At 50.6% G+C, this 10,788-nt stretch overlaps 1 protein-coding gene across 2 annotated transcripts; it reads right to left on the bottom strand.

Moving 5' to 3' along the window:
- Positions 1 to 2,205: 2,205 nt before the first annotated feature.
- TXN2 (thioredoxin 2) lies at positions 2,206 to 9,809 on the bottom strand. 2 transcript variants are annotated; one of them, XM_003202223.4, is made up of 4 exons: positions 9,712 to 9,809; positions 9,365 to 9,576; positions 7,409 to 7,532; positions 2,206 to 2,929 (listed from the first exon to the last, which is right to left on the bottom strand). In XM_003202223.4, exons 2-4 carry the CDS (start codon positions 9,574 to 9,576, stop codon positions 2,813 to 2,815), a joined length of 453 nt encoding a protein of 150 aa, XP_003202271.2. In that variant the 5' UTR covers positions 9,712 to 9,809; the 3' UTR covers positions 2,206 to 2,812. The 2 variants fall into 2 exon arrangements, with proteins under 2 accessions (XP_003202271.2, XP_085083256.1); XM_085227130.1 differs by having other exon boundaries at positions 9,680 to 9,771.
- Positions 9,810 to 10,788: the final 979 nt, after the last annotated feature.

The following is a 10,788-nucleotide window of genomic DNA, read 5'->3' as shown; positions in this document are numbered from 1 at the left end:
GAACTTACAGGAAGCTAAAACCTACAGTACAACCTGGCAGCACTTCCACAGAATCATAAAAGTTGGAAAAGACTTCTAGGATCACCTGGTCCTACAGCCAGCCCATCCCATCCCCACCATGCTTACTAACCATGTCCCTCAGTGCCACATTCACATGGTTTTGTAGGGACAGTGACTCCACTACCTCCTTAGGCAGCCTGCGTCACTGAAGCATCACTCTTTCAGAGCAGAAAACTTTACTAATATCCAACGTGAACCTTCCATAGTGCAATTTGAGACTGTTACTTCTCATCCTGTGCTTTGGAATAAACAGTCTCAGTGCCCCATACCTCTACCAACGCATCAGGGGATCTCAGCACTGTACACCTCTCCCCATCATGAGAGCTTAGCAGCAGACCGAAACACCTTGGGAAAGGAGCAGCTGCCTTTGGGCTCGCTGTAAGCCAGCAGTAAGGAGATGAAGAGCCCCTGCTTGCTGAAAATTGGGTGTCATTGACCAGAGCGAGGGTAGAAGCACTGCAGGTGAACCTGGAGGGGATTTTGGTGCTGGGCTCAGAGAGCACCCAGGGAGGGAGTGGCAGGGCCAGCTTAGCTCCAACAGGCAGCGATGGCTGCACACTCCTAAAATAGCAGCTGGGAACATGAGAAGCGGAACGCTGCTGTAATGCTTGGGTGGGAGAGAGTCAGTGTTTAACAGATCAGGGGAATTTTGGATGTGTTTAACTCCAAAAGGGAAGAACGACATCCTTGCCCTTGGCAGCCATGCAGTTTCTGAAGGATTGCTCACAGGGCACTGTCTATGTGGCTCTTCAGTATTTATCTCAAAGAAACAGTCGTGGCTTTCACATAACGCACCCTAGGGCATAGCCGAATGGGACACTGGCTCCACTTTTCCTCAGAAGGAAGTGATAAAATAGCTGATTTATACTGTCTCTTAAACACACAATGTAAAGTCACTATGTTTTTTCCTGTTCTGTGGGATGGCGAAGCATAAAAGTTGGCTATTGTTGGGTACGTGACGCTATTCCCCTACTCTTCCTGCACATGCAGAAAAATGAAGATGGTCTTTACTAGAAGCGTTCACGGGGCAGCAGGAACACTGAGGTGCACCAAAAAGGCAGGGCAGATTAGAACAGGACACGAGCAAGCTTTGCTTCTGCGGTCTGCAGTACAAAAGCAAATGCCACTGCCTACTGCTCGCAACGTACCAAATTACAGCCCGCTGACATCAGCGCAGGCAGCGCGCTGTGCAGGCAGCGTGCCAGGGTGTGAGCTCAGCCCTGCCGGGAAGGCACCCACCTGGGGGGCTGCGCCGCTCCCGATGGACGCAGGTGGGAAAACTGCTGTGGTTGTGGCGGGACACGCAGGACTTGGATGGCTGCTTCCTCGCTCCTTAAAAGGCCGTTAATCGTTGGCGCAAAGGTGCAGAACAAACTCGCCTCGTCGCTCGGAACAACCTACGGCGGGGAGGCAAAATGGAGCAGAGCCAAGGCAGAGTTAGGAGTGATTGAGGGAAACGGGAGTGGGAAGGAAAACAAGAAAGCAGCTCTTACGTGGCTGTTAAGCACATATAATGTCCTCATACATCTTAGCTATGCAAACCGATGTAAAGGCTTACAGTGGGCATCAGCGCTGGCGTTGTGCTCTGCCAGCAAGAAGGAACTGGGAGCAGAGCACTGCCAAGGGAAACCCAGAGGACCTTGAAGTCACCAAACATTTGCAGGGAGGGAGAGCTGGGAAGGGCTAAAGGCTGTTGGTGATATGGGCACAGAACTGCCTCCCTCGGTCTAAAGGTCAGGGCAATTAAGAGTCAGAAAACCAGCTTCGTCAATGCTCACCCATGTGAACAGACTTAATTATCTACACAGAGGGCAGCTCTCAGACAGGGAAGGAGGTGAGGAAAGCATGGGGGGCAGTGAGTCACTGCCTCTGCACAAAAGAGGAGTGCCCCTGCAGAGCCCGGGATCCAGCTGCACCCAATGTGGGACACAGGAGCAGTGCTGGGAGCCCTGTGACAGTGATCCGCTTGTTTTGTTTTTCAGAACATTACCTTTTACTAGAGATCAAGTCATAACCTGCACTCTCCCAACCCATCATTAGGAGCCAGCCACTGTTCTGCTGATAGTGCCTCTCGCTTCTCTGGACAGATAAGGGGTTCCCCCGGGGTTTCAGAGAATCAAGTTTCATTCTCCAGCTAGACAGATGTGACGATAAAGTTCTCTTTATTACAGACCTACAAAAGGAGATCCATAAAAGACTTCTATTTTCTCTTATAAAATTATGACGGGAGCCTGTGGGTTTGCAGAGGATTTGTACCTGTCCTGGGGACATCCAAACAGAGGGATCAAGACAGTTTCCACAGACAAGGCAGAGGCATTCTCAGCTTTAAACAAATCCACCCAGAGCAGATAAGCCTCCACATGTTGCGGAGGAGCTGCTCCATGCAGAGGAACAGCTGCCCTCTGCACTGGACTGTCAGATGCTACACAAAAGAAAAAATTCCTCCTCTTAGCTCAGCAGAAGTTCCACACGTCAGCAATTTGCTGATGAACACGGGCTCCTAATCCCAGCTGCATTCCTCATTTTGAGGATGAGCAGCCCTGCTCCTCAGCACCCTTTACAACTACTGCTGCTCAAGAGAAGGGGGGAGCAGGAAGGAAAGGTTACAACACTGTCCATCTCCTAAAAACCCCAAACAGAAGAAAACCCCAGGCTGTATGAGGCAGGCAGCCTGCGTGCTCCTCAACTCTCCTAGACAAGGAATGCACAACATGGACATATCCAGAGGCAGAGGTACAGCCACCCTTTAACTTCAGGCTCCAATGAGTTTCTTGAGGAATGCTTCCAGCTGATCCTCGTCCTTTATCCCCACAAACTTATCCACAACATCTCCATTCTTCATCGCCAGCACTGTTGGCACTGCCGACACCTGAAGGCAAGAGAGACAGAAACCCATGTGAGCAGAGGCTGCAAGAAGCCCAGCTGCACCCCCCATCCCAAAAGGAGCTCTACAGCTGTGCCCATCCAGAGTCCCCTGCCATGGACAGGGAGACAACTGCAGCTGGCAAAGGACTGAAAGGTTTTCTCTTTGCTAAAGCTTTGCTTTGAATTGCAGGGACTCGACTTTCTGAAGCTGAGGGCATTTGTTGTAAGCAGTGATGGCTCTGCCTGCAGGTCAGGGAGCTGATCCGACAGTGCTCAAAGCTGGCACATACCCTACAAAACGACAGACAACTAGACTGAGTTCCTTCTCTCTGTGGCCTCATCTCTGCATTGCCTTATACAGCAGTCTGTGTTAAGTCTCAACAGCTTTTCTAACTTAAATAAGATCCACAATTTAAAAGACAAGACCACACCTAATATAAAAGCAAAAGGTAAAGCTATTTTCTTCTCCAATACAAGTTCTCCTTCCCTTTTAACCTATCATAAACAGACAAACCCAGGCTTTTACCAGGCTGCCTGACATGATGACCTTTACACATTTTATGGCCAGGGTGGTATTAGATAGGACCTGTATTCCTCTTCAGATAGCACAGGAGCTGAAGGAGGACTCCCCACCCATCGGCAAGCAAGAGGAGGACTTCTGCCATCCTCCAACCTCCTGTGACCCATCTTTCTTCTTCTGCCACTGTTGATCAGATAAGACAGAAACCCCTTCAGCCAGAGCCCAGCAGCCAGCTGCACTGCTCCAGGTGCTATTTTTCTCATCCAGAACAAAGTTTGCTGGGAATTATCAAAGAGAACAGCAGTGGAAATGATGACACTCCCTGGGGACATACTGAGTGCGTGGAGACAGAAGAGACCACTTCTGGATGGATGTGATCACGAGAAGGAGCTGCTGCAGCTCAGAGACAAGGTCACGACACTGAGCAGACAGTGTGTTCGCCCCCACCCAACTCCAGCACAAAGCCTTTCCCCCCCCAACCACCTCCTGTCCTTATGTCGCCCCTCTGCCAGCCTGTATGGCCTTCTCTTGTGTACTCCAGCTGTCTCAGCCCTGCTGCCAGCACGGATCTGCCACGCTCACAAATCCTTCCTGCAGGAAACCCTCCAGAGGTCTGGCTTCTCTCCCAGCAGGAGGCTGAGATGAAAGGGACATTTTGTTCTTCCTTTCCCGCCTGGACCAGCAGTCTGTCCTCTGGGGTTTGTGCAGTTCCATCTGACTGGATAGGAGTGCCGGGGCTGCTACCACCCTGCCAGCCCTGCTGCGACACAGGTTCTTCAGCTCCTCCTAGTGACAAGCTGAGGCAGGGCCGGGCTGCTCTGACGGCAAGCTCCTTGGGATTTTAGGGATGAGAAGGATACTGCAGTTGACTGGTCTCTTCCTGGTAAAGCTCCACCGAGCCTTCTTCTGGATTGCAAACTGGGTTTGTAACAAGTACCCTGAGTACTTGTACAGGGCCAGGAGTCAGTGAGGTGGGTGAGAGCCAGCCAGCCTGTGGAACCCTGCAGCTGCTCAGAAACAGTGCTTTGACAGCATCCTTCCTGCCATACTTGGATTTGCTGCAGGGGTTCATACTTGTTTTTGCTGCTTATGAAGCAAACAGCCTGAGAATTATGTAAAGCAAGCTCTATTTTTTCCTTCTTTTTTGGGAGCTTGGTTTGCACTGAAACTAAATATACTCTCTTCTTCCTTCAAAGCATTTCTGAAGAAATGCTGAAGAAAGGCTGCTTTTGATCAGCATAGCCAAACAGATAAATGTAAGCAGACATATAGGCTATTCGTGGCAGTGCTCACACTGAGGGAATTCTTTCCCATCTGAAACTGAGGACACCAAGAGCTGGGCAGGGGAAGGCCTTCACCCAGCCTTAGGAACAAAGCATAGGAGGAATGAGCTCTGCCAACAACCAATGTCCCTACGTCCATCAGTCCTCAGAACAGCTCACGTGCCCACAGGCAGCAGCGGGAGCAAGCACTGCTCCTTCCCAACAGACACTGGGCCAAGACAAAAAGGGAATTTAAGGAATTTCAAGAGAAAGCAAATTAAACAAAAACACTCCTCCCTTCCTGCTCTCAAGAGGTCAAGAACTGGCTGGAGGAGCAGCAAAAGGCCACAGCTGGCGAGAAGCAAGACAAAAGAAGGAACTCTCAGAGAAAGAACCTGCATGCTGCACTACCTGGATGGAGGAGGGTGCCTGGGGCATCTCTGGTCTCAGGAAATGCTCCTGTGTGTCATGCTAGATGAGGCTGCTGAGGGCTCTCTCTTCCCCCTGCCACACCAAGCAAGCCAGTGGAAAGTACTGTGCAATCAGGCAGCAACCTGGGGTGTGTGTATGTAAGCAGGGGAATGGGCACAGGTCGATGACGCTTCCTGGTAGCTAGCAGGGAGTTGTGAGGGTGGCACAGACCCTGAAACAAAAACCTCAGCCTATAGATATCCAATCTCAGATGGAAAGACTTAAAAACAAACAAACAAAAACTCTTTGGCTCAGCCTCAGCATTTCTCCATCAGCTCTCATGCCCACATCTCTCCTTAGGCGGTAACTTCCCAGTAGACAGAAAAAGACCAAGCATGAGCATGGTGCACAACCCAAACTTTTGCTCTGAAAAGAATGCCTCAAAACATGAGGATCAAACAAAAAAATTATCCTTTACCCATTTGCAACTATCCTACTCACCAACACTACCTGGAAAGGGATTCAGCTGCATGCAGAATGGTCAGGACCAGATACATGCATCACTGCAAGAGCAGAAGATGCAGAGATGATCACGGAGTCCTCTTGCAAAGCAAAACTTCACTGTGCCTGTATGTTAGGCTCCAAAAAGAAGCCAGACCTTGCCTGCACCTACACCATCAGAGCTGGAAGACAGGCAGACCGTGCAAATAAATAGCTGTATGCCTGCAGCTTCTCACGCACGTTCAGCAGCTGTGTGTGCAGTGAGTAATCACACTTGCAGAACAAAGGAACTTTCAGCCTCTTTTTCAAGACCCTTCTTCCCATATTTGTACTCTGCTTGCCATTTTCCAGTCATCCAAGATCATCCTCCTGTAATGCTAGCTAATTTGGCCTAACTGGAAGGCTTGGAACAGTATCACAGTTAAGCTAATAATCTCCATTCTCTTCTCTTTAGGATGGTTGCTGCAGAACCTCCCCTGCACCTATCAGGATTACCTACTCTCTGACTACAACAGAAGCAGCCTCTTCGACTTGTTCTTACCAGCATCCCTGAGCTGCAGAGCCATCAGGCTGCAATACAGTGAGCCAGCACTCATTCTCCTTGGCTCTGGTGTGCCTGAGAACACACCACTGCCAAAAACAGCATGAGAGGCTCCTGTGCTCAGCCCACGGAAGCTACAAGTGACACTGGTGGGCAACAGCTGAGAGGACACCCTACCACAGCACCAGCAGGAAGTTCTCTCTGGGAAGGAGTGGGAGGAAACAAACTGCTTTGACATCCTCGTCCTTCTGGCACAGCAGAATATGAGAACAGGACAGTACAACTCCTCCACACTTAAAGTGATGGCTCGCTTAGGAGCAGACGTGCAGTTTGCTGGGCACCTCCGGAAGCTTCCTGTGTTAACCTCAGCTTCAGGGGCAGGACTTAGCCTAGGAGAGGGAGCAGTTCCATCTGTGTGATACGCAAGTGAAAATGAAGTGCTTTCTTACTTTCTTCTCTGTAAAACACAGCAGCAGGATACTCCAACTCAGTACACTGAACTGTTGCTTACAAGAAGCAGCCAGCACAGTCCTCAAAGGAATTTCTGCATTTCATAAACTGCCTAATCACTGAAGGGGTGGAAGGGGGAGAGAATATATCAAATACGCCAAAGCTGTGGCCTTCTCCAGTCACTCTGCTTGCTGCTGGGAGCAAGGTAGTGCAGGGACACGAAGTACAAGCACGTGAAATGCTAACACAATCACTGAGACCCATGCTCGTCAAGAACAGAATGCACGCTCCTGCTGTGCTCAGGTGTTCTCTGACCTGCGTTCCATCTGTCCAAACAAAGCCCACGGCGTCTCCTTGTGATGCAGCTTAAGGACAAGACTGTCACCCAGCAAGAATGAGGAAAAGAGAGAGAGGAAGGGCTGCCTGCATGGAGAATGGTGTCTAGAAGTGCAACAGCCTGGGGCCTGTTACTTCATGCTCCCACACTACACCCAAGCAACCTGTGCACAGAGTGAAATGCTGCACACGCTGATTTATAGTGATAAACTTCTGTGTAGCTGAGAGAACACACAGATTTCTGTGTATCTGCAGATGGGGATGCCACATAAGAGCAGCAGAGCTGGAGAAAAGGCACACAGTGAAATCCACTCACTGGAGACTGACCAAGTGGACCAGGAGCCAGCAGGCAGAACTGGGCTTCCCCTCCCCACCCAGACTATGCTATGCTGACATCCTCTCCGCAGAGGAACATGCCCTGCACCAGCAGAATCAGCAAGCTCATGCTTTTCTGGTTCCTACCTCGTACTCAATCGCAAGGTCTGTGTGATCATCGATGTCCACTTTGGCCATCACCACTTTCCCCTCCTGCTTGGCCACCATCTTCTCTAACCGGGGGCCTAGGATCTTGCAGGGACCACACCACCTAAGGAGAAGGAGGAAAGTGGACATAAAATGAGGCAAGTGCAGCAGCAGCTATAGAAGGCTGGCTGGGACACCAGTACCTTTAGTGCTGTTTCACCTCTTCTGTCTCCATGCTGACCTCTGTGCCACAGGACAGTGTGGCACTTCAACACTGAGTGTAAACACTAACCAGGTCCAGCAGCCTTGGCTGTCCTCCATACACTTCTCACCACTTGTCCCTCCTCTCACTTGCTGAGCTGTCACCCAGCTGATCACATCACCACCATGGTGCAAGCATTACAGTCCGGCTTATTGGCTCTTGCTGGTTATCAAACCATAGACTTCAGCTCCATATGGCAACCTGATCTACTGCCAGATCGGGAGGCTGGTAGTCCTGCCTGTGGCAGGGAGGTTGGAACATGATGATCCTTGGGGTCCCTTCCAACACAAGCCATGCTATGATTCTATGATATGCACTGCATGGCTTACAGAAATCCCCCATTAGCTGCAAAAATTAGAGATGCAGCAGCTGCAAAAAGATCATGGCAAACGTGGCAGATTTTGCAATGTTCTGTACAGGGAAAACACTTGCAGCTTCCTCTAGCTGCACTGGTAAGGAAGATGTGAACTTCCTCAACTGGGAGAAAATGTGAATGAAAACTCTGAGTGCCCTTTCCATCTAAAACTGATGCTGTGGTGAGATTTGTTAGCCTCCCTCCACGAAAGGTTCTAGGCTTTCAATTATTCATCCTCTTCTCCCTGGATGATCACTGTTAACGTAAATTTTGGTTTGTTCAGAGCAGTTTGAGGGCTGTTTTAACATCTGTTTGCCCAGAATCAGCCACAGCTGGCTCATATGACAGCACTACAGGGATATGGAAATACTTGAATAAACAAAGGGAATCAGTATTGTTGATGCAGCAGATTACATCTAGGAATATTTTTACTGGCAAGAGAGTGACAATGTTTTTACCGACCACAAATGCTGCTACTAGTAAAACAAGGCTGTTGCCAGTTTTTGGTATTTGTTGTTGAGAGCCCTGGTTCAAGAGCACAGAATCACAGAATGGCAGGGGTTGGAAGGGACCTTTGTCAATTTCCCAATCCAACCCCCTGCAACAGCAGGTTCCCTAGAGTAAGTTGCATAGGAAATATCTAAAGAGATCTTTAATATCTCCAGTTTGTGCCCATTACCCCTTGTCCTATCACTGCCACACCACTGAAAAGAGCCTGGCTCCATTCATTTGACTGCTGCTCCAAATATTTATAAACTCCAAATATTTATAAACAGTGATGAGATCCCCCTTCAGCTTTCTTTTCTCCAGAGTAAACAGTCCCAGGGCTCTTGTACAGGAGATGCTCCGGGCCCCACATTATCTTTGTGGTCCTCCGCTGGGTTCTCTCTAGATATTCTCTGTGTATTTTTCAACTGACAAACCCAGAACTGGACACAGCAATCCAGCTGTGGCTCCACCAGCGCAGAGGAGAAGAGGAGGATAACCTCACTTAAACTATTGGCTGCACTTTTTGTAAAGCACCCCAGGATAACATTGGCTTTGTTGGCCATGAGGACACTTCACACTGAGAAAATTGGAAAGCCTCAACATGACGCTACAGGAACACACAAAGCACAATGTGCCCCCAGGGACAGCAAAATCATTTAACGTTTTTAAGGGGGATTTCACCCCAGCAGCTAACGAAAGGTGCTATTGGAATTGCCCAAGCCCAGAGGCACGTGTTACAGGCTGACGCAACACAACGGACCGAGTGACTTCGGCACATCCACCCTGCCCTGGGGAGCTCTGTTCTCCACCGCCTCTGCAAAGCTCTGGCCTCGCTGTGCGTGGCACTTACTGCGCGTGGAAATCCACCACCACGGGCTTAGGGCTGTTCACCACCCGCTCCTGGAAGTCACCTCCGTCCTGCACGTTGAATGCGCTGCCGCGGATGGCCGAGCCGCCGAAGGCCCGGCTGCATAAGCCCTGCGGGGCCAACTGCCTGGGCCCGAGGGGCAGCGGCCTGCGTCCCAGGGCCAGCAGCCGCCGCAGCGCCAGCCTCTGGGCCATCTGCGAAGAGAACGGAGTGGACGCGAGGATCACGGGAGGATCACGGGAGGATCACGGAGACCCCGCACAATTCCGAGCTCCTCCCGCCAAGCCGCAGCCCTACCGCCCGCACGGCTAACAAGCCCCTGCCCGCACCTTCCCGGCACGGAGGTGACCCCTGCCCAACCCCGCTTCCGTCCAGCGGCCCCGCCCACCAGCACGCTGATTGGCCTACCTAACTGGAGCAGCGGGCTCTTATTGGCTGCTGCGGCTGTCAGCTAGGGAGGAGGATGTTGCACCGCAAGGGCGGATCCAGAGCGAAGATTGGCGGAAAATAACGCCAATCAGCGCTCAAGTCCCACCCCCGCCGCGGAGCGCGCTTTTCGCACGCGGCTGGAGGAATGACGGCGCACCTCCGGGTTAACGTTACGATTTTTTTTTTTAAGCTTCGTAAGAAGAACATAGCCATATAAAACGCTTTCGTTAGACAAGAGTGCACGGCAGGCAGTAACTCTAACACGACTTACACCGAAGTACAGCTCTGCAGGACAAGGAACGGTGTCGGTAGGTGCTCCTCTCCTGTGGCTGCAAACACAGCACCCCTTCCAAAGGGATCCTGCCTGCCAGCTCCAAGGCAGCGGGGTAGAAGTAAGAGCTGCCGTTATTTGATCAGCAATGCATCAACAACACAGACCTCTATTCCCTTCTCAGGATCTACTGGCACCACAGAACCAGGTGGCAGCAAAGCCTCTGACATCTGTCACTGGATACAACCCTGGGAGATGTGCATGGAGAACAATGGAAGAGTAAGTGGGCAACATTTCTTAGACAGTCATTTTTCTAAGGTGAACCACAATTTAAGGCAACGCATTCACTGTGGATTTACAGTCTTCAGATCTCCTGTGGGGAATCTGGGGAGGTGAGAGAACATCAGGAGCATAAGCATCAGCATACATGGCACAAAGCTGACTCCCAGCGACAGCCAGCTGACCTGGCTCAGCTGCTCTTATCCTTCCCTGGATAAACCCAAATAAAAAGCCCACAGTGCTAAGGCTGTAGCAAGGAGCTTCTGATGCTGATCAACACCAATTGAGCATAACATCATTTCTCCTCTCCTGCATGTCAGAGCAGGTAAGGTACGAGCATCCTTAAGAAGCAGCACCTCTAGCAAGTACAGTACATGCAAATAGGAGCAAGAACTCATTTGTCATCTCATCCACTTCTTCTGTTGCC

The sequence above is a fragment of the Meleagris gallopavo genome, chromosome 1, assembly GCF_905368555.1.
Source record: "Meleagris gallopavo chromosome 1, MGAL_WU_HG_1.1, whole genome shotgun sequence".
NCBI classification, from domain to species: Eukaryota; Metazoa; Chordata; class Aves; order Galliformes; family Phasianidae; genus Meleagris; species Meleagris gallopavo.
The sequence above is the reverse complement of the archived record's forward strand: the minus strand, read 5'-3'. Positions and strand labels throughout refer to the sequence as shown.